Source organism: Ictalurus furcatus, chromosome 22 (genome assembly GCF_023375685.1).
Source record: "Ictalurus furcatus strain D&B chromosome 22, Billie_1.0, whole genome shotgun sequence".
In the NCBI taxonomy this organism is placed as follows: domain Eukaryota; kingdom Metazoa; phylum Chordata; class Actinopteri; order Siluriformes; family Ictaluridae; genus Ictalurus; species Ictalurus furcatus.
The window spans coordinates 715,290-737,590 of NC_071276.1; the positions used below are offsets into that span (position 1 = coordinate 715,290).

Consider the following 22,301-nt stretch of genomic DNA (forward strand, 5'->3'; position numbering starts at 1 on the left):
CACTCACACACACACACACACACGACCATTGTCCACACACACACACACACACACACACACAGGACCAGTGTCCACACACACACACACACACACACACACACACACATGCACTCATACACGACTAGTGTCCACACAGACACACACACACGACCAGTGTCCACACAGACATACACACACACACACACACACACACACAGGACCAGTGTGCACACTGCACTGAGTCAGGAGATGTGTTGATGGTCAATCCTGGAATAATGGATGATGTAGAGGTTTGATGTGAAAAGAACAGAAGGCTGTAGGCTGCACCTGGGTGTAGAAGTGAAGAGAGAATATCTGAGAGAGGTTCTGCTGCATGTTAAAGTTGGAATCAGAGCCGTGCTTCATCACCACATGCTGTACATAATGTGTGACGCTGGAATGGGACTCACAGGGTCGTTTCTCTCTGTGTGTGTTTTACAGAGCCGTGTCCACACATCAAGCAGCAGGAAGGTGTACCAGTGTGGGTGGTTGTACTGATACTGACACTGGTTGTATCTGCGTTTGTGTTCCTGTTGGTGATGTATGTGCGTCTGAGGAGAGAAAATCAGCAGCTCCGTGAAAATGCTGAGAACAATGGACTCCCTCTCCTCCAGCAGAATGGAAACACTGTGCACTGAGAGCAGTAGAGAAGACCCCAAATTCTTTACCTTCACCTTTATAGATTCCCTGTTTGTTACCAAGTGAAGTTCTGTAACGCTAACACTGTGTGAATACTAAAATTAGCTGAAGAGAGCTAGCGTTATGCTAATGCTGTGTGAATACTAAAATTAGCTGAAGAGAGCTAGCGTTATGCTAATGCTGTGTGAATACTAAAATTAGCTGAAGAGAGCTAGCGTTATGCTAATGCTGTGTGAATACTAAAATTAGCTGAAGAGAGCTAGCGTTATGCTAATGCTGTGTGAATACTAAAATTAGCTGAAGAGAGCTAGCGTTATGCTAATGCTGTGTGAATACTAAAATTAGCTGAAGAGAGCTAGCGTTATGCTAATGCTGTGTGTGTGTTTCTGTAAAGCTGCTTTGAGACAATGTCCATTGTTAAAAGCGCTATACAAATACAATTGAATTAAATACCAAAATTAGCTGAAGAGAGCTAACGTTACGCTAACTGCTGTGTGTAAATACTAAAATTAGATAAAGAGAGCTAGCGTTACGCTAACGCTGTGTGTAAATACTAAAATTAGCTGAAGGGAGCTAGCATTATGCTAATGCTGTGTGTAAATACTAAAATTAGCTGAAGAGAGCTAGCGTTACACTAATGCTGTGTGTAAATACTAAAATTAGCTGAAGTGAGCTAGCGTAACCCTAACGCTGTGTGTAAATACTAAAATTATCTGAAGAGAGCTAGCGTTATGCTAATGCTGTGTGTAAATACTAAAATTAGCTGAAGAGAGCTAGCGTTACGCTAACGCTGTGTATAAATACTAAAATTAGCTGAAGTGAGCTAGCGTTATGCTAATGCTGTGTGTAAATACTAAAATTAGCTGAAGAGAGCTAGCGTAATGTTAACCGCTATATATTTTAAAACCCTTAAACTGCATGTTTGTTAGCGGCGTGGTTGTGTGATTATTCGGTGTGTAAATGTGTAAATCCTGTGTTCTGTTGGTCTTTTGTTTTAAATGTGTGTTGGAACACTGGATCTCGCTACCCAATCTGTGTCTCCTGCCAGATTCGCACCACACGCGTGTCAGTCTGTGAGCGTTCCAGCGCTTGTTCCATTTCTACAAGAGATTTTGGAGAAGCAGTAAATTTATCCCGGAGTCATTTACAGCAGTAACCGGTGAGGAGACGGAGATCCTGTACTGTAGATCATTACACACACCTCTGTTGGAAACACCGCCATCACAGCACACTCCCTTTCAGTCACTGCAATATTTTACTGAAACCTGTGTGACCTTCAGCATTAACCAGCTGAGAAGATAATCCCATCTCTTTATTCAACCACTTTATAGATCAGGATTGTTTTTATACAGATGTTTATATACAGATCTCACCATCATTGTATTCAGTCATTTCCTCATCAACCTGAATCGAATTCCTGGATCAGTACGAAGCACAAAACATGCTGAAGAACCTTGATCTCAGTGTTTCTTCAGGATAACAGCAGAGTCGGGAGACTCGGAGTGATTGGTATCTTCATGACAAATGCTGATTCCCACAGCTCGACACTTTATAAAAAAGTGTTCTTTAATGCTAAGACACAAACTCTTCTCTCAAAGTTCGACAGCGTGTTCATCCGAGTTCTAATTTCAGTTTGCGTGTGAATGATGTGATGTTACTGAGATTCATGAAGCTTTAAAGCTGCTGGTCCTGGCTTCATGATCCAGTCTCTGGGAGAGAACAGAGAACAGAACAGTTTTTGTGTTCGGCGTGATGATGTTTAATGTCCCGACAATGTCTGTAGTCCCATTTAGCAGCATGTTAGTGTCGTCATTTCCCCTCGCACAAGCGTTGGAGCTCGCAGCTCGCTCTGAAGTGCTAAAATGCTAACTGGTATCCGGGTTTTGGTGTACAAAATGACGTCATCCCTGCACTACTCTATGGTGACTGTCTGTAAGTTTAGGAAGCGCTTGATTTGATCTGCAGCGGAGTTTTCTATGAGCAGAGGACGAACTTTAAACGTCAATATCACAGTCGATCACGTTCATGCAATCGTGGGCCGTCAAAATCCTAATAGAGATCGATATTCGATTCATTGTGCAGCCTTATTTGGGCTTCTTTTTATGTGTTAAATAAAATAATTTTTGCTTTTGAAACTCCTGAGTGATTTCAGTGTAAAACGTATCTGAGGTCGTAATAGGCTACAGTCATATAATATATACGGTTATACGTTATATTTGTTTTGAAGCTGTGGTTACGTATTAAGTAAATGATTATGATATTGAGCTAGCGTTAGCTTCCTTGGTTGATGATGTCACTTCTTTCACTGAGGTTGGTTTGTTTCAGAGAGAACCCCTGCTGAAGATCAGTTTACAGCAGAACGACACATTTTCCTTTCGTTTTATTTACCATGTTACAGTGCATCCGGAAAGTATTCACAGCGCTTCACTTTCCCACATTTTGTTATGTTACAGCCTTATTCCAAAATGGATTCAATTCATTATTTTCCTCAAAATTCTACAAACAATACCCCATAATGACAACGTGAAAGAAGTTTGTTTGAAATCTTTGCAAATTTATTTAAAATAAAAAACAGAAAAAAGCACATGTACATAAGTATTCACAGCCTTTGCCATGACACTCAAAATTGAGCTCAGGTGCATCCTGTTTCCACTGATCATCCTTGAGCTGTTTCTACAACGTGATTGGAGTTCACCTGTGGGAAATTCAGTTGATTGGACATGATTTGGAAAGGCACACACCTGTCTATATAAGGTCCCACAGTTAACACTGCATATCAGAGCACAAACCAAACCATGAAGTCCAAGGAACTGTCTGGAGACGCCGACACAGGAGGTCTGTGTGTCAGAGTGTGTCAGAGTGTGTCAGAGTGTGTCAGAGTGTGTCAGAGTGTGTCAGAGTGTGTCAGAGTGTGTCAGAGTGTGTCAGAGTGTGTCAGAGTGTGTGTCAGAGTGTGTGTCAGAGTGTGTGTCAGAGTGTGTGTCAGAGTGTGTGTCAGAGTGTGTGTCAGAGTGTGTGTCAGAGTGTGTGTCAGAGTGTGTGTCAGAGTGTGTGTCAGAGTGTGTGTCAGAGTGTGTGTGTGTGTCAGAGTGTGTGTGTGTGTCAGTCAGAGAGTGTGTGTGTGTCAGTCAGAGAGTGTGTGTGTGTCAGGATGTCTTTGGTCTTCTCCAGTCTGGCTTTTATCTCATTATCTGCTGAGATCACCTAGCTTTCTACCTTAGTTTTACACTGTAGAAGAGATTTAGTGGAGACTTCTTGCTGCACGTAAGACTTACTTCCTGAAGTTCCTCAGTGAGTTCCTCTGTACAGGATGCAGAACCTAAATGGATATAGTAGTGCTTATAATTAACTATAAAAACAAAATCCCATCATCAGTCAGTTGTATATTCTTCTCTGTAGCAGTAAAAACAGGATCTTCACCTTGTCCTGTCACTGTGATGAAACGTTTCCGTTGTTGTTTACCTACGTTCTGTAGTGTTGTGGTGGTGATTTATGTTTGTGTTGTGCTATGGAATTGGCCAGTGTAATGTGGGCTTTAACCTCAACACTACACACTTCCTGCTCATGTCTCTAATTTCCTGTCTCCCCTCTCCTTAGCTCTAGAGATGACCCGTGTGATTGCCCCAGGTGAACCCATAGACGTGCTCTTACCCCTCACTGACCTGGTGGAGGTGAGTTTTACTGCCAGTGATGCTGTACAACCATCAAACCTGCAGATCTGCACCGTGGACAAGGAGAAGATCCAGTGCAGTCCAGATTATAAAGAGAGAGCGTCTCTCCTCAACACTCTTCAGATTAAAGATGGAGACGTCTCTGACAGTGGGAACTACATAGTACTTCCAGTACTACTTACAGGATATCTGGAACAATGAGATGGTCCGTGTGAGAGGTAAGAAAGTGTAAATCCTACACTCGCTTTCAGTAAGCGCTTTATCCTGGTCAGGGTGATGGAGGATCTGGATTCACGCTTCCTTCCTGATTTGTGAAAATGAAAATGAGTCACAGCAGGTATTGTGCTGTCTCTGTGTAATTGTGTGTGTGTTGCAGAGGAGACGCTGTGTTTGGACAGTAAGAAGGAGAGATCTATGCCAGCATGGGGGACTGGACTGATGGTGGTGCTGATGATCCTGCTCATCGTAGCAGGGTTATTGATGGGTTATCTGTGGAAAGAAATGCAGTAGCTCCATGGAGAATCTGCAAACACCAGCAGCGCCGAATGACTGAAAACACCAACGAACACCAGCAGCTCACAATGAATGGAGTTGTCAGCCATTCTCCAGGAGGTGTGCAGATCTCCGTACACCCTGCTTTCACTAACCAGCAACACTGAAAGTGTCTGAATATGTCCCCCTGTCCTCCTCCCTGGGATTTCTGCTCCAGGGTTAGTGTGATATCTCCAGAGAGAGTGGTTGAATGTTTGTAGGATTTATATGAAATGTTCTTCGTAACCAGCAGATGAACTGATTCGGTTCAGATTAGAGAGATCAGAAAACAGCTGCACAGATCATTCCACAGTCACATGTCCATGTGCTCCTCTGAGGTTCCTCTGTGGTTCCTGGGGAGAGAACACTGCTCTTTTGGTGGAGTTTTGAGAGAGGACCTGTACTAGCGTACTCTGATGGGTTTTGTGGAGCTCCTACACTAAATGTTGTGATGCAGATGTGCTTCTAGAATATCATGTGTAATAAATATCAGGGGATATGGTGTCAGTGGAACATCATGTACAGCTGATTAAACTGGTCCATACCACTGCAGACTAGTAGATCGAGTAGATATAGGAGTGATGGAGAGAAGATGGCCTGAGCCAGTGTTCGTGGGATAGACTCCGGATCCACCACAACCCTGACCAGGAAGTTCTCTCTAGTCCTGATTAATATGGATTCATATGATTCAGTCTTTTTCTTCTGTAACTCCACCATAAAACTCTCCTGTTTGCTTTGTGTCCTGATCTATAAACACCATTTTAATCTGATTCCCTAAAATCACCTAGAAATAAATCTAGATTCCAAATAACAACACTATTAGATTCTCAGCTATTTAATAAAACACATTTATATCCAGAGTTATTAAATCAGTAGAATATTCCACTTAAACACACTTTGCTGTGCTGATTAAAGATGTCAGGATTAGTTTTAAGAGTGACGAGCAGTAACATCATGACACAAGGAACGCCCATCGTACAGTGTAAAGGGAGTGACGCGGACATGGACATGTTGGAGTCTCGCGATAACAGGCTGCTGTTGTTGTCCCTCTTCCTCGATAACGACGTTTAAATCTGTTTTTTATTTCATTTTTAGTGATTTTAACTCTGCGATTGGAAAGTTGATGTATTTTGTTCCTTATAACAAAAGTATTTTATTATCGACATCACAGATATTGTAGAGTTTTAGAGATTAGAGCCGGTGTTTGTGTTCTCTAAGTTTCGAGCTAGCGGAGCTAACGGGGCTAGCAGAGCTGCTGTGTGTGATCACTGCTGGAGATCTGTCATTATTATTATTATTATTATTATCCGGTGAGTAGTGAATCTAATTCCTCCAGATGTTACACAGGTGATATTAACACTGCAGTAGATTATTTACACGGACGGATCATGGGATGAAATGTTGGAGTGATTATTTACTCACATGTAGATTATTGTTTCATTTAATAAACACACAAACTATCACTTATTAAATATAAACTCCTCCCTGATACATTACACTCGCTTATACTGAAATACTGTGTGTGTGTGTGTGTGTGTGAGTATTATGTCCCACAACCCTATATTCCCATAGAAACAGCACGCCAACCCTGAGTTCCCGGGCCAAAATTGCCCCCAAAATCAACATTTTAATTTGAACATTTTTAGGCCTTGAAACAACTTATAATAAAGTATTTGTGTAATATTACTTTGAAAATGAAGCAGTTCAGTGTTTTTACTAAACTTAGAGCACAATTCTTTAGAGAAATGACTCGCTAAAATCCTTCTACTCATTTAGAAGTACCATACGAGCATCAGCGTGGTCAGTGCCTTTGAATAAATTCAAGTAAATAATAATAAATAAATAAATAAATGCATTTTAGCGCAAAAGTCAAGTTTGTGGTGATAATCAGAGCAGCAGGTGGTGTTTTCACGAATGCACAGAGATGGTCAGGTTCTGACTCCAGACCCCTGCAGTGTCAGTCGCACTGGTTGATGCTGAAGATGGAGACGGATCAGGGTCTGAATCAGGAGAGTTTTCGTCTCTGTCAGTTTCAGTTTCAACATCGCCTGAACTTTCACTGCTGTCTCTATCTAGAATCCTCTCTCGCCTGTGTAACTGTGTATGTTTTCCCTTTTTCACTGTTATAGATGTACCTGTGTTCACTGTAGGTGTAACTTTAGCTGGAACACGATTAGCTTTTCGCTTTGGCATTTTCAGTTCACTTCTACTAGTGCACCAATATTCACGCTCGGATCTTCATCGTAATGACGGCGTAATAACGTAATCACGCCGTGACGTCATGACGTCAACCTTCCGGGTCAAAAAATAATACTTAAATAAGTAAGGAATCGTAGCAGAGTGATGCCGGTACTCCGGCCTTACGGGGATAACTTTTACACTGTAAATCCTCTATATCGGCCTTACGGGGATTTGGCATAGACGACCAAGCCGGTATATCGTCCTTACGGGAATAGATCAAAGACGGATGAGACGGTTTTTCAGCCTTACTGGGTTAGAGGGTTAACGGGAGATAAAATTCAGCATCATGTCAGACAGAAGTGATGATACTCAGGTTTCTGTTAGATCCTAAAACTACACTGTTTTTGGTGCTATGAGGTGGTTATGTGGTTATGTGGTTATGTGGTTATGAGGTTATGTGGTTATGTGGTTATGAGGTTATGTGGTTATGAGGTTATGAGGTTATGTGGTTATGAGGTTATGTGGTTATGTGGTTATGTGGTTATGAGGTTATGTGGTTATGAGGTTATGAGGTTATGAGGTTATGTGGTTATGAGGTTATGTGGTTATGAGTAGGAGAGAGTGAGCGACTGACAGCACTTCCGGTGTGTGTTAGTGGGGTTTCTTTACACTGTACTGATTATACCATTACTTTTGTCGGATTTTGCTTAAGTCTCGAGCTGGTGGGCGGAGTTACGTCAGGCAGTTTATGGGCGGGGTTTGAGGGGTGTGACGTCACTGCATAATGCAAACGAGCTAGTTAACCAGGATGGACGTCCGTTCAGCAACATCCTAAAAGTCTGAAAGCCTCCATAAGTGAGAAGTAAACCCTAGCAGTGCTTTTACTTCCCTTCTGTCCTGTGAACATCCTGAAGTTTCAGCTGCTTTATCTTTCTCTCCTGGTGCTGCCACTGTGTTCCTCTCCTTCTCCAGAACACAGCATTAACACCAACACCAACAGGAACCTGCTGGAGAAACACCTTCCTCAGTTCAGCTCCTAACCACTAGCTTATAGCCCACATCAGTATTTATGGAGTGAAGCTGGCTCCGTGTGATGGAACTGTACTAGTAGGAATGCAGTAACGATCCGGTCAGATATCTTCACCCGTTCCTAATGATGTGTCCACTCAGTGACTGTGTACGAGTTCACACCACGCCACCGTTCACTGCTATCGTGTGTTTTTGAATCCTTTTGTGGGTTGAAAAGTGAAAACTACAGCTGGAGCATGTGCAGTAGATACAGTGGGACGAGCAGTGGGTCCGCCTCTCGCCCCGCCCATGTTAGTGATGGACACTTGTACATGAGCATGCGTGCTGTAACCTGAAACGTGATTTAAACCGGAACATCTGATAGCTCTGAAGTGTGAAGTACAGCGTTATAAATGAAGATGTACAATGTTAAATTGTAGAGGTATAATTTTGACACGTATAGTGTGTCGGGAAAAGTCATGACTGACTCAGCTACTATTTGCTAGCTAGCTGACGTTCTCCATCATTTTAATGAAATGAATGTAAATATAACACTTCCAGTCAGTGGAATAATGCTGGGAGATAAAACAATCTGTTTGTATCGTGATCATTTATTCCTCAAGAACGATTCATTTTAATAGACGCATGTTTCTGACTTCTGGATGTAGCTAACAGATGTAGCATGAAGGGTTGGTGCAGTACACCAGCCAATCAGAATACACACAGGGTTGCCAAGTTCGCTTATAATACACGACTTTGGGCTTCTTTTTTTTGTTAAATAAAATAATTTTTGCTTTTGAAACTCCTGAGTGATTTCAGTGTAAAATGGATCTGAGGTCGTAATAGACTACAGTCATATAATATATACGGTTATACGTTATATTTGTTTTGAAGCTGTGGTTACGTATTAAGTAAATGATTATGATATTGAGCTAGCGTTAGCTTCCTTGGTTGATGACGTCACTTCTTTCACTGAGGTTGGTTTGTTTCAGAGAGAACCCCTGCTGAAGATCAGTTTACAGCAGAACGACACATTTTCCTTTCGTTTTATTTACCGTGTTAGATCAGACACTCTCAGAAGACCAAAAGTAATTTATTTGGCATTTGGTAATGGAGAGCCCTCGATTCAGGGAACACTATGTCCCACTACACCGGGGGGAGGCTGCTTTAGTAATTTACTACATTTACTTGTTTACAGAATGACTGACCCTCTAGCCAAAACACTGGAAGACACTAATGAAGAGATTGTACTGTAGAGTTCTGCATTCCACACTTTTAATTTGAACCATTAACCTGTTTTTAACCCCTCCCCCTTTTCCTCCAGAAGGATCGACACCGGCCATCATGCATCTCTGTGCAGGAGTGATATTACTGCTAGGTAAGGACTTTTATTTTGTATGTGTGTTCTGAAGCAGCATGTGCTGTGATGGGAATGTATAAATATCTCTCTCTCTCCCTCCCCCAGTCCCCTGTGTGGTGCTGTCCGTAGACAGACAGAAGGTGTTTGGGAATCTGCATGAGTCGGCGTCTCTCCCCTGTACTGTGCAGTGCTCTGGTGAACTGACCTGGACCAGGTTTCAGAAGCAGGACGATGTTCTGGTCAGGTGTAGCAGCGTCTCGTGCTGGTCTAAAGACGGGTTTATTCTCTCTTATGAACAGTACCTGAAGGGGAATTCCTCCCTGACCATGCTGAAAGCTGATTACAGCCTTCGAGGACTCTACATGGCCAAGTGTGTCTCTGAGACCGTCTGTGAAGTCGTCTTTACATTGTCCCGTAAGTATTTATACTCTACATTTATTATTGATCTACTGTCACTTAGTTATATTTATACTCTACATTTATTATTGATCTACTGTGGAGAGTAATAATATGGAGTACCTAGTAGTAAACTAACTTGGAGACCACATGTTAGTTATAGCACTTTTCTAGACACTCAAAGCACTTCACACTGTATGGGGGGGGGGTGGTGGTGGTGGGGTCTCCTTAACCACCACCAGTGTGTATCCTCCACCTGGATGAAGCAAAAGCAGCCATATTGCTCCAGAACTTCCACCACACACCAGCTATTAGTGGAGAGGAGAGAGTGATGTAGCCAGTTCAGAGATGGAGATTATTAGAGGATGATAGAGAAGGGTCAGTGGGGGAATTTGGGCAGGACCCTGGGGTTATACCCCTACTCTTTACCATAAGTGTCCTGGGATTTATAATGACCACAGAGAGTCAGGACCTCGGTTTAACGACTCATCTGAAAGACACTGCTGTTTTTACAGTATAGCGTCCCGGTCACTATACTGGGGCATTCGACCCACACAGACCACAGGGTGAGTGCCCCCTGCTGGCAACCAGCAGCAACCATAGTTTTCCCATCCAGGTACTTAGCAGACTCAACCCTGCTTATCTTCATCATCAATAAAGATTAGTGCGAATGTTCCAGAAGCAGCCATGCAAGCCCAAGCCATGACACTATCTCCACCATGTTTCACAGATGAGCTTGTATGTTCTGGATCGTGAGCAGATCCTTTCTTTCTCCACACTTTGGTCTTTCCATCACTTTGGTAGAGGTTCATCTTGGTTCCAGAACTTTTGTGGCTCATCTCTGTCTGACTCTTACTGCTGTTTTTACAGTATAGCGTCCCGTTCACTATACTGGGGCATTAGACCCACACAGACCACAGGGTGAGTGCCTCCTGGTAGCAACCAGCAGCAACCATAGTTTTCCCCAGGAGGTCTCTCATTCAGGTACTGAGCAGACTCAACCCTGCTTATCTTCAGTGGGAAAGCAGGTGAGACCTGCAGGGAGATACGACTCTGGCATTTATACAACAGCAGTGTTCTTGTATTCCATGTTTCTATTTGTGTACAGTTAATAAAGCTGTGAGGATTTGTTGTACTGATTTGAGCTGTATAAAACACATTATGGCTATTATTATAACTTTTTGTTAAACCGCATCAGAACGTGGGCTCTAAATCCCATTGAAGTGAACTGAACAGCACCGATGCTATTCAGTAAGGAACTGCAGGGAAAGTGATGAGCACTAAACTTAAATATCACTTATATAATGTTATACAGTATAGAGCACTTTATTAGGAACACCTGTACACCTACTCATTCATGCAGTTATCTAATCAGCCAATCATGTGGCAGCAGTGCAGCACATAAAATCCTGCAGATCCAGGACTAGAGCTTCAGTTCATGTTCACATCAAACATCAGAATGAAGACACAGTCTGATCTCTGTGACTTTAACCCTGGTGTGGTTGTTGGTACCAGATGGGCTGGTTTGAGGATTTCAGAAACTGCTGATCTCCTGCTGGGATTTTCACACACACACACACACACACACACACACACACACACACACACACACACAAAAACAAAACACTCACTAGAGTTTACACAATGGTGTGGAAAATCAAAAACAGGAATCTGAGACTGTCATAGGCACAGACTCGCCCAGTCAGAACAGCTGAAGATTGGAGAAAAACCAAGTAATTTATTTTTTAATAGATTTTTATTTATTTATTTTTACATATTCAGTCTTCATCTGTCCAGTTTGGGTGAGTCTGTGCCCGTGATAGCCTCAGGTACCTGTTCTTGGTGGAACCTGATGTGGTCTTCTGCTGCATGTGTACATGTGTTCCTAATAAAGTGGACAGTGAGTGTAGCTTCATGTTATTAATACACTGATGGTAATTCTGACACTCATACAGACATGTACATGTTCTGAGTATTTTCTAAAGGACACAGAGGCTAATATACTGGGTGGACCACAGACATGGAGATGCAGTTCCCACCAAAAGTATTGGAACAGTCCTTCAGTATACACCGAAGACATTTGAGTTTGAGATCAAAAGATGGATATGAGGAGATGGATCAGAATTTCAGCTTTCATTTCCTCATATTTACATCTAGATGTGTTACACAGTTCAGAACATGGCACCTTTGGTAACAGACCACCCAGTTTTGGGGTGAGCAAAAGTATTGGAACAGAGTCTTATAGTAAATAACACATAATATTTGGTTGCATTTCCCTTACTCGCAGTAACTGCATCAATCCTGCGACTCACTGACTCCAAACTGCTGGTTTCTTCTTCTGTGAAACCTCTCCAGGTTTTTACTGGAGCCTCTTTCAGTTGTAGTCCTGTGTTGAGGTGGAAGTGTTTGTTTTGTATCGTCGTCTTGCTGCATGATGAAGTTCCTCCTGATTAATTCCGATGTATTTCTCTGTAAATCTACTGGCAGAATGTTCCTGTAAACTTCTGAATTCATTCTGCTGCTACCGTCATGAGTTCATCATCAATAAAGATTAGTGAGAACCATAGTTTTCCCATCCAGGTACTTAGCAGACTCAACCCTGCTTATCTTCATCATCAATAAAGATTAGTGCGAATGTTCCAGAAGCAGCCATGCAAGCCCAAGCCATGACACTATCTCCACCATGTTTCACAGATGAGCTTGTATGTTCTGGACCATGAGCAGATCCTTTCTTTCTCCACACTTTGGCCTTTCCATCACTTTGGTAGAGGTTCATCTTGGTTCCAGAACTTTTGTGACTCATCTCTGTCTGATTCTTACTGCTGATGAGTGGTTTGTATCTTGTGGTATGGCCTCCTGTATTTCTGCTCTCTAAGTCGTCTTCAAATGATGGATTGTGAGACCTTCACCCTGTCCTGTGGAGGTTGTTGTTGGTCACTGACTGTTGTTTTTGGGTTTTTCTTCACAGCTCTCACAAATGTTTGTCATCAGCTGTAGTTTTCCTTGGTCGACCCGTTCTGTGTCTGTTCCTCCATACACCAGTGGTTTCTTTCTTTTTCAGGACATTCCAAATGATTGTATTGTTTATATCCAATGCTTGTGCAGTGCCTCTGATAGACTTCCCCTCCTTACTCAGCTTCAAAATGGCTCGCTTTTCTCCCATAGACAGTTCTCTGATCTCCACGTTGGTTTATCCTTTAATAACAAATGCCTTTACAGGCAAACCCAGAGCTCAAACATGGATTCTTTAATTGTTTAAAGATTTGATCTAACAGGACACACCTAGGTAACAAGAAACACCTGTCAATCACATGTTCCAATATTTTTTGATCACTTGAAAAAATGTGTGGTTTCAAACAAAAGGTCCCATGTTCTAACTTGTGTAACACATTTTAGGTGTAAATATCAGGAAATGAAAGCTGAAATTCTGATCCATCATCTCACATCTATCTTTTGATCTCAAACCCAAATCAGAATGGTGGAGAGCTCTCCCATCTCCCAGACCGTCTGCCCTGCTGTCAGACTGCTAGCTGGAAAACCACCACAGAATGACCCATGCATGTCAGGGTGGTAACCTCATCATCCCTCATCAGCAGTCGTCAGTACGTCTGCACTCACACGTTCTCATTTTATTTCCTCTCCTTAGCTCTAGAGATGACCCGTGTGATTGCCCCAGGTGAACCCATAGACGTGCTCTTACCCCTCACTGACCTGGTGGAGGTGAGTTTTACTCCGAGTGATGCTGTACAACCATCAAACCTGCAGATCTGCACCGTGGACAAGGAGAAGATCCAGTGCATTCAAGATTATAAAGAGAGAGCGTCTCTCCTCAACACTCTTCAGATTAAAGATGGAAACGTCTCTGACGGTGGGAACTACACAGTACGGGATAAAGTGAATGACGAGACTTTAGCCATCGTAACGGTCCATATGAGAGGTAAGAAAGACTTAAAAATCATCATATATGTATACGGTATGTTACATACTCTTGACCTGTGTCTTATGATTTTATACATTGTGCTCCTGACACCTGATTGGCTGATTGGATAATTGCATGAATGTGGAGATGTTCCTAATGAAATGTTCTGTGAGTTTGTATACCTGCACCTTTTAAACATTGATTGGGTTTCAGTTTATATGTGAATGTCTGGACTGCTCACTTCTCCATGGCTTTTCCATGAGACTGGAGGTGTGTGTGTGGTGTAGAGGTGTCACGATACCAAAATGTTGTAGTCGGTACCGATACCACCAAAAGTACATGATACTCCATACCAAAGTCAATACCACGGTGTGATATAAAAATAAAATTGAAAAAATCAAATGAAAAACTCTTCTGGAGGACATCCTCCTCTGGCTGATAGTGGCAGAGAGAGGCGGGGGGGGGGGGGGTAATTTTAGTTATCAATACTGTCTGACAATGAGTGGAGGTGCACTCCTAAACGCATGCACACACACACACTCCTTATACCCTGAATGCAGCATTAGTTTAAATTCACTGATCTGGTGTTAGGATATAAAGATTTATTAAAAGCATGAACATGTGAATAATTATGAGTGACATGAGGCTACATGTATCTGACAGGACCCGGGCTGAATGGAGACGCATGGAGGACCATTAGGAGGTAGTTTATAACACTGCAATGCGTTAGCGTCGTTAACAAATACCTGTCTATCACTAACATTACATGGAGCGTAACGTTAGCTAGTTTCACGGCCACAATGCAGCTGCCTCAAAGAAATATAATATAGGACCGTCTTTCAGGTGCTTCGCCAAATTCCAGGTGTTTCCTCGCTTTGTTTGAAATGAACGATAGCATCAGGTACACACCGGAAACCGGTACTAGCTTTCCTCTCTTTTCCTCTCAACGAGTCGGGGTGGAGCTAAACTTGTTAAGCTAAGCTAATCTTCTGTAGTGTTTCCCGTGTGCTTGTAGGCGTTCTTCTTCTTCACCACTTGTGGACCGAGTATAACACTTGCGCGTATTTACTGCCCCCTATAGTTCCGGAAGAATCGCAACCCCGGTACTCTCAGTAATTTCATCGGAATCATTAATAATGCTACTGCAAAAAAACAAGTACCGTCACGTTTTAACAGTGTTGGTACTGACTTGGTACCAAAGTATCGATTCTCGTGACATCCCCAGTGTGGTGTAGAGGTGTAGGAGTGTGTGGTGTAGAGGTGTAGGAGTGTGTGGTGTAGAGGTGTAGGTGTGTGTGGTGTAGAGGTGTAGGAGTGTGTGGTGTAGAGGTGTAGGAGTGTGTGGTGTAGAGGTGTAGGAGTGTGTGGTGTAGAGGTGTAGGAGTGTGTGGTGTAGAGGTGTAGGTGTGTGTGGTGTAGAGGTGTAGGTGTGTGTGGTGTAGAGGTGTAGGAGTGTGTGGTGTAGAGGTGTAGGAGTGTGTGGTGTAGAGGTGTAGGAGTGTGTGGTGTAGAGGTGTAGGTGTGTGTGGTGTAGAGGTGTAGGTGTGTGTGGTGTAGAGGTGTAGGAGTGTGTGGTGTAGAGGTGTAGGAGTGTGTGGTGTAGAGGTGTAGGTGTGTGTGGTGTAGAGGTACAGAATCTCACAAAAGTGAGTACACCCCTCACATTTGTGTAAATATTTGATGATATCTTTTCATGTGACAACACTGAAGAAATGACACTTTGCTACAATGTAAAGTAGTGAGTGTACAGCTTGTGTAACAGTGTAAATTTGCTGTCCCCTCAAAATAACTCAACACACAGCCATTACTGTCTAAACCGCTGGCAACAAAAGTGAGTACACCCCTAAGTGAAAATGTCCAAATTGGGCCCGAAGTGTCAATATTTTGTGTGGCCACCATTATTTTCCAGCACTGCCTTAACCCTCTTGGGCATGGAGTTCACCAGAGCTTCACAGGTTCCACTGGAGTCCTCTTCCACTCCTCCATGACCACATCACGGAGCTGGTGGATGTTAGAGACCTTGTGCTCCTCCACCTTCCGTTTGAGGATGCCCCACAGATGCTCAATAGGGTTCAGGTCTGGAGACATGCTTGGCCAGTCCATCACCTTCACCCTCAGCTTCTTTAGCAAGGCGGTGGTGGTCTTGGAGGTGTGTTTGGGGTCGTTATCATGCTGGAATACTGCCCTGCGGCCCAGTCTCCGAAGGGAGGGGATCATGCTCTGCTTCAGTCACACACGTAGAGGTGTGTGTGTGTGTGTGTGTGTGTGTGTGGTGTAGAGGTGTGTGTGTGTGTGTGTGTGTGTATGTGTGTGTGGTGTAGAGGTGTGTGTGTGTGAGTGTGAGTGCTTTATCCTGGTCAGGGTGGTGGTGGATTTGGAGTGTAACTCAAGAACATGGTGGGGAAATTCACTGTGGGAGGGTCACCAGTCCATAGCAAGACACCATACACACACGCACACACACACTCTCTCTCTCACACACTCACACACACACTCACTCACTCACTCACACACACACACACACTCACACACACACTCACACACACACACACACACACACACACACACACTCTCGCACACACTTGGGGCGATTTCTTGTAGCCTGTAACCTCTTATAACTTGCTGTGGAAGTGAGCGGATTCACGCGTCCTTCCTGATTTGCGAGCACAGAAAGTGTAAACGTCCCCACAGCAGGTGTTGTGTGTTTGTATCAGTGCTGTGTGTGTGTGTGTGTGTGTGAGTGTGTGTGTGTGTGTGTCAGGGCAGTAAAGATTACAGAAAGTGTAAACGTCCCCACAGCAGGTGTTGTGCAGTCTCGGTGTAATTGAGCGTAACCTCTCTGTGTGTTAATCCACAACAGTAAAGAGCACGTCTCCCTGCAGAACACACTGGATTGGGTTCTAGAGCGCTCAGAGAGCACATGTAGTTAATAAAGCAGGAAGTCAGTCAGACTACATCACAACATCACTCTGCAAGACCCACAGCAGTTCTCCATCAGTGATGGAACGATCAGTAAGAGCTCTGTAGATCTGTATCGGTGTCTCACGCCTCCTCTGGTGTCACCTACCTTTCTGTATGGAAGTCCAAATCAGCACACGGCTTTCCTTCACTTTAAAAGCACCGTAAGCCTTTCTGTGTAAATTCCTCCTGCTGCATCGTCCAATAGAAATAAAGTCTGATTGTGTTTGGAGTGTGTTTTTACCTCCTGACACTTTCATATGGATCAAACCTTCACCACATCAACACCCTTTCTATCCCGACTCAGTGTGTGGACGTCTTGCAGAGTCCTCATGTTGTGATGTTTCTGTTCTGTGTAGATGAACCCGTGTCCCAGACTCGCTCTCGAGGACGCCGCAGTGCCCCTGGTACGTCTATAAATATATATATATGATATTGTCTGTCCTGCAGATTCCTCTGTTTCTTCTGTATATTTAGTTTTATATTTATTAAAAAGATCTGACGCTCAACTCCACACTAAACTAAATAATAAACTCCTGCAGAATCAGGCTGTAAAACACACACACACACGATCAGTGTCCACACACACACACACACACACACACACACACACACACACACACACACACACACACACACACACACACACAGGACCAGTGTCCACACACACACACACACACACACACACACACACACACACACACACACACACACACACACACACACTCACACACACACACACACACACACACACAGGACCAGTGTGCACACTGCACTGAGTCAGGAGATGTGTTGATGGTCAATCCTGGAATAATGGATGATGTAGAGGTTTGATGTGAAAAGAACAGAAGGCTGTAGGCTGCACCTGGGTGTAGAAGTGAAGAGAGAATATCTGAGAGAGGTTCTGCTGCATGTTAAAGTTGGTATCAGAGCCGTGCTTCATCACCACATGCTGTACATAATGTGTGACGCTGGAATGGGACTCACAGGGTCGTTTCTCTCTGTGTGTGTTTTACAGAGCCGTGTCCACACATCCAGCAGCAGGAAGGTGTTCCAATGTGGGTGGTTGTACTGATACTGATGTTGCTGATGCTGCTGCTGGTGGTTGTATCTGTGCTTGTGGTTGGATCTGTGATGTATGTGCGTCTGAGGAGAGAAAATCAGCAGCTCCGTGAGAATGCTGAGAACAACGGACTCCCTCTCCTCCAGCAGAATGGAAATGGTAACCATCCAGGAGAAGAGTCGAATTTAAATAACCATTAGGCCAGGTCCAGAGTGTATGATAAGAGAATTAATCAGAGTGTAGATGAGCCACGTCGTATAAAACTATTGACTGCATTACTCATGTTACACTCCATCCACTGCCAGCCCGTGCAGAATAGAATTCACTTTAATCTATTAAAGTTTTCAGTAAGACAGTCCGTCTACAGTGACAAGAAAAAGTATGTGAACCTTCTGGAATTTCATGGTTTTCTGCATAAATTGGTCATAAAATGTGATCTGATGTTCATCTAAGTCAGGGGTATTGACAAATATAATGTGTCTAAAATAATAACACACAAAATTCTGATCCCTCATGTCTTTATTGAACACGCTCATTCAACATTCAAAATGGCAGTGGAAAAAGTAAGTGAACCCTTAGAATTAATAACTGGTTGACCCCCCCGCTTGGCAGCAATAACCTCAACCAGGCGCTTCCTGTAGCTGTGGATCAGACCTGCACATCGTTCAGGAGGAGTTTTATCCCGTTCTTCCTGCAGAACTGCTTTAGCTCGGTCATATTCTTTGGACGTCTCGTGTACGGCTCTCTTCAAGTCATTCCACAGCATCTCTATTGGGTTGAGGTCTGGGCTCTGACTCCGCCCCTCCAAAAGCAGATTTTGTTTTTCTGAATCCATTCTGTTGTGGACTCGCTCCGGTGTTTTGGGTCGTTGTCCTGTTGCATCACCAAACTTCTACACAGTTTCAACTGACGCACAGACTTTCTCAGAATTGTCTGATATACTCGGGAGTTCATCTTCCCCTCAGTGACTGCAAGCTGGCCGGGCCCTGATGCAGCAAAGCAGGCCCAAATCATGACGTTTCCTCCCCCGTACTTTACGGTTGGGATGATGTTTTCATGATGATAGGCCGTGTCCTTTCTACACCAGATGTAGTGCTGTGTTTTTCCTCCAAATATTTCAATCTTAGTTTCTTCAGTCATCTTTTCATCTTTTTTTCTTGTACTTTTGTAGGTCATTAGTGTTTTATTTTTATTCAGTGTACAGCATGTTGAACAAGTTTATATGAAAATGTGACATAAGAAATCACTGTGTTTTGTAAATTTTGTATTTTGTGTAAAAGATTTAAAGTTTTATAAAAATAAAGCATATATAATAATAATAGAAATAAAGCATTTATGCTTCTGAAAGTTCGACAGCGTGTTCATCCGAGTTCTAATTTCAGTTTGCGTGTGAATGATGTGAAGTTACTGAGATTCATGAAGCTTTAAATCTGCTGGTCCTGGCTTGATGATCCAGTCTCTGGGAGAGAACACACACTGACACGCCCACACACTGTCACGTGATTCTCTCATCTGTACACGCTCTTCACTCTCTCCATCTCCATCTCCATCCACCTTTCATTTCTTCAGTATTATTCCCGCCGCCTTTCACACCGTCCTCTTTATGGTTCTGGTTTAAAACCTCAGGAGGAACAGAAGGTCGAGAGAGAGACGTCCTGCACGCAGTGTTGTGTATCTGCAAAACTCCACTTCAAGTTTCTACTCCATACAAACATCAAAGTGCATTATGGGTATTGTGCCTTATTACGAGTAGAAATGGGGGAAATGCCATTAGAGTCATGGAAATAATCCCCCAGTTAAAAGTCCTGGAGAAAATCTGGGAAGATGAATATTCCGAGTTGGAAAGTTATGGATGGAGAGCTGATAAAGAGCACAGAGAATGGGAATTATTGATCTAGAAGTTAGCCCTACGGTAGCAGTGCCTATTATACCACCATGATTATATCATTATCCTTCAGATGATCTTCTAGCCATGGATTACCCTTATACCACGGTCTTTCCACAATTATTAACGTTAAAGCTGTCATTGGTTTTAGAAGCACAAACACTGATTAGAAGTTTAACATGACTGTTAATTTGTATTAGTTATGTCGTTAGATCTGGAATTTTGCCCGGTATAAATCAGACACAGATACAGTGGTGTGATGAGATTACATGTATTTGAATGAATTGACAGATATCTATCAGAGAGAGAGATTAAGTGTATGAATGACCTGCATCATGTGACTCTCAGCAGTCAGTGCTGTGCAGCAGTAGTGTAGTAAAACTGAGAGTTGAATTACTTCAGAAACAGTGATGTAACACCTCGATACTGAGAAATATCATGTAGCTTTTCACCAGCAAAGCTATTTTATTGTTCAAGTTGCAGACAGCTGGCAAGAATGAATGTGTGTATGACTGTCTCTGTATGCTCGTGTGTGTGTGTGTGTAGAAATCAGGTTTGTTTTATTTATTTGTAAACACGGAAGTGCGTTTAACACCGAGTGCACGTGCACGAGAAGTTGCATCATCAACACTGAGCACGAGCTGCATCATCTGCAGTATCTCCTCCGAGGCGCTGGTTTCTCTCAGCTGTGTAAATATAGCAGGGTTAAACTGGGACTTCATGTTAAAGAGAAACATGTTTTCAAGAGCGTGGTGTAATGTGTGTGAAGCTCGTCCCAGGTTCTTGTGTGTCTCTATAAGCCGAGTGTTTGGAGGAGTTCATAGAATCTATCACCTTGGCAGAGCATCATTATTGTAGGACGTAGTTCAGAAAATACACGGTAGGTGGCGGTAATGATCCTAGGAGTGAACGGCCATTAAGAAGAAGAAGAAGAAGTTTCCCGCTTTTTGAATCAGAGCTGCAGGATTATCGAGTGTGTGAGGTAAGTTTATCTTTTCTCTTTTAGTTTAGTGTAACCAAGGGCGTATCCATGGTATGGACATTAGGGGGTCCAATCCCCAACATCCAGAGTTTGATACTGAAAATTCTCACATGTAGAAGATAGTTTTAGGATTACAGTTACGGTTTGAATTCAGGTGATGTCTGAGATAAGGTGTGTTCAGGAAAACCCCACACACTAACATTTAAACACACAATCACGACTTTTAAACACACTCAGAAAGGATGGCTACCTATGGAACTAAATTCAACACTATACATGTAGTAAATACAATTTCCCCACGGATGATTCCGAGCAAAGGCGTTCAAAGGGAAAAACCTTTTAGGAAATTTTCTAAGAATGTGATAAAGATGGAGAATCTTTACAGACACGTGCAAGCAGGCTACTTCCGGTTCATCTCTTACAAGGTAGTGAAAACGCGGTCAACATAAGAAATGGTTCATTTACTCAAATATTCTTTTATTTCAACAAGATCCACTAGATGGTGCTAAAATGCAAGAAATCGCACCTGCCGAATAGAGTGATGCATTTTCCAGTAGTAGCAAATAGAATAACTAATGGGTACAACTAATGATCAGTCACCTGATCATCAATGACTGAAAATACCAACGAACACCAGCAGCTCAGAATGAATGTTGATGCCAGCCATTCTCCGGGAGATGTGCAGATCTCCGTACACCCTGCTTTCACTAACCAGCAACACTGAAAGTGTCTGAATATGTCCCCCTGTCCTCCTCCCTGGGATTTCTGCTCCAGGGTTAGTGTGATATCTCCAGAGTGAGTGGTTGAATGTTTGTAGGATTTATATGAAATGATCTTCGTAACCAGCAGATGAACTGATTCGGTTCAGATTAGAGAGATCAGAAAACAGCTGCACAGATCATTCCACAGTCACATGTCCATGTGCTCCTCTGAGGTTCCTCTGTGGTTCCTGGGGAGAGAACACTGCTCTTTTGGTGGAGTTTTGAGAGAGGACCTGTACTAGCGTACTCTGATGGGTTTTGTGGCGCTCCTACACTAAATGTTGTGATGCAGATGTGCTTCTAGAATATCATGTGTAATAAATATCAGGGGATATGGTGTCAGTGGAACATCATGTACAGCTGATTAAACTGGTCCATACCACTGCAGACTGGTAGATCGAGTAGATATAGGAGTGATGGAGAGAAGATGGCCTGAGCCAGTGTTCGTGGGATAGACTCCGGATCCACCACAACCCTGACCAGGAAGTTCTCTCTAGTCCTGATTAATATGGATTCATATGATTCAGTCTTTTTCTTCTGTAATTCCACCATAAAGCTCTCCTGTTTACTTTGTGTCCTGATCTATAAACACCATTTTAATCTGATTCACAAAAATCACCTAGAAATAAATCTAGATTCCAAATAACAACACTATTAGATTCTCAGCTATTTAATAAAAACACATTTATATCCAGAGTTATTAAATCAGTAGAATATTCCACTTAAACACACTTTGCTGTGGTGATTATAGATGTTAGGATTAGTTTTAAGAGTGACGATCATTGACGTCATGAAACAAGGAACGCCCATCGTACGGTGTACGCTGACACGCGCTGCTGCTGCTGCTGTTGTTGTTCCTCTATATCGACGTTTAAATCTGGTTTTTATTTCAATTTTAGTGATTTTAACTCTGCGATTGGAAAGTTTGT

The 22,301-nt window shown here is 42.9% G+C and overlaps 1 protein-coding gene across 5 annotated transcripts; it reads left to right on the forward strand.

The window, feature by feature from the left end:
* The first annotated feature begins 914 nt into the window (after positions 1–914).
* Positions 915–19,094, forward strand: LOC128599330 (uncharacterized). 5 transcript variants are annotated; one of them, XM_053610849.1, is made up of 8 exons: positions 915–1,816; positions 4,255–4,546; positions 4,705–4,940; positions 9,373–9,426; positions 9,514–9,822; positions 13,451–13,741; positions 17,041–17,088; positions 17,700–19,094. In XM_053610849.1, exons 3-8 carry the CDS (start codon positions 4,751–4,753, stop codon positions 17,942–17,944), a joined length of 1,137 nt encoding a protein of 378 aa, XP_053466824.1. In that variant the 5' UTR covers positions 915–1,816; positions 4,255–4,546; positions 4,705–4,750; the 3' UTR covers positions 17,945–19,094. The 5 variants fall into 5 exon arrangements, with proteins under 5 accessions (XP_053466824.1, XP_053466827.1, XP_053466828.1 ...); XM_053610852.1 differs by lacking the exons at positions 915–1,816; positions 4,255–4,546; positions 4,705–4,940 and adding an exon at positions 4,949–5,038; XM_053610853.1 differs by lacking the exons at positions 915–1,816; positions 4,255–4,546; positions 4,705–4,940 and adding an exon at positions 4,949–5,038 and having other exon boundaries at positions 9,376–9,426.
* Positions 19,095–22,301: the final 3,207 nt, after the last annotated feature.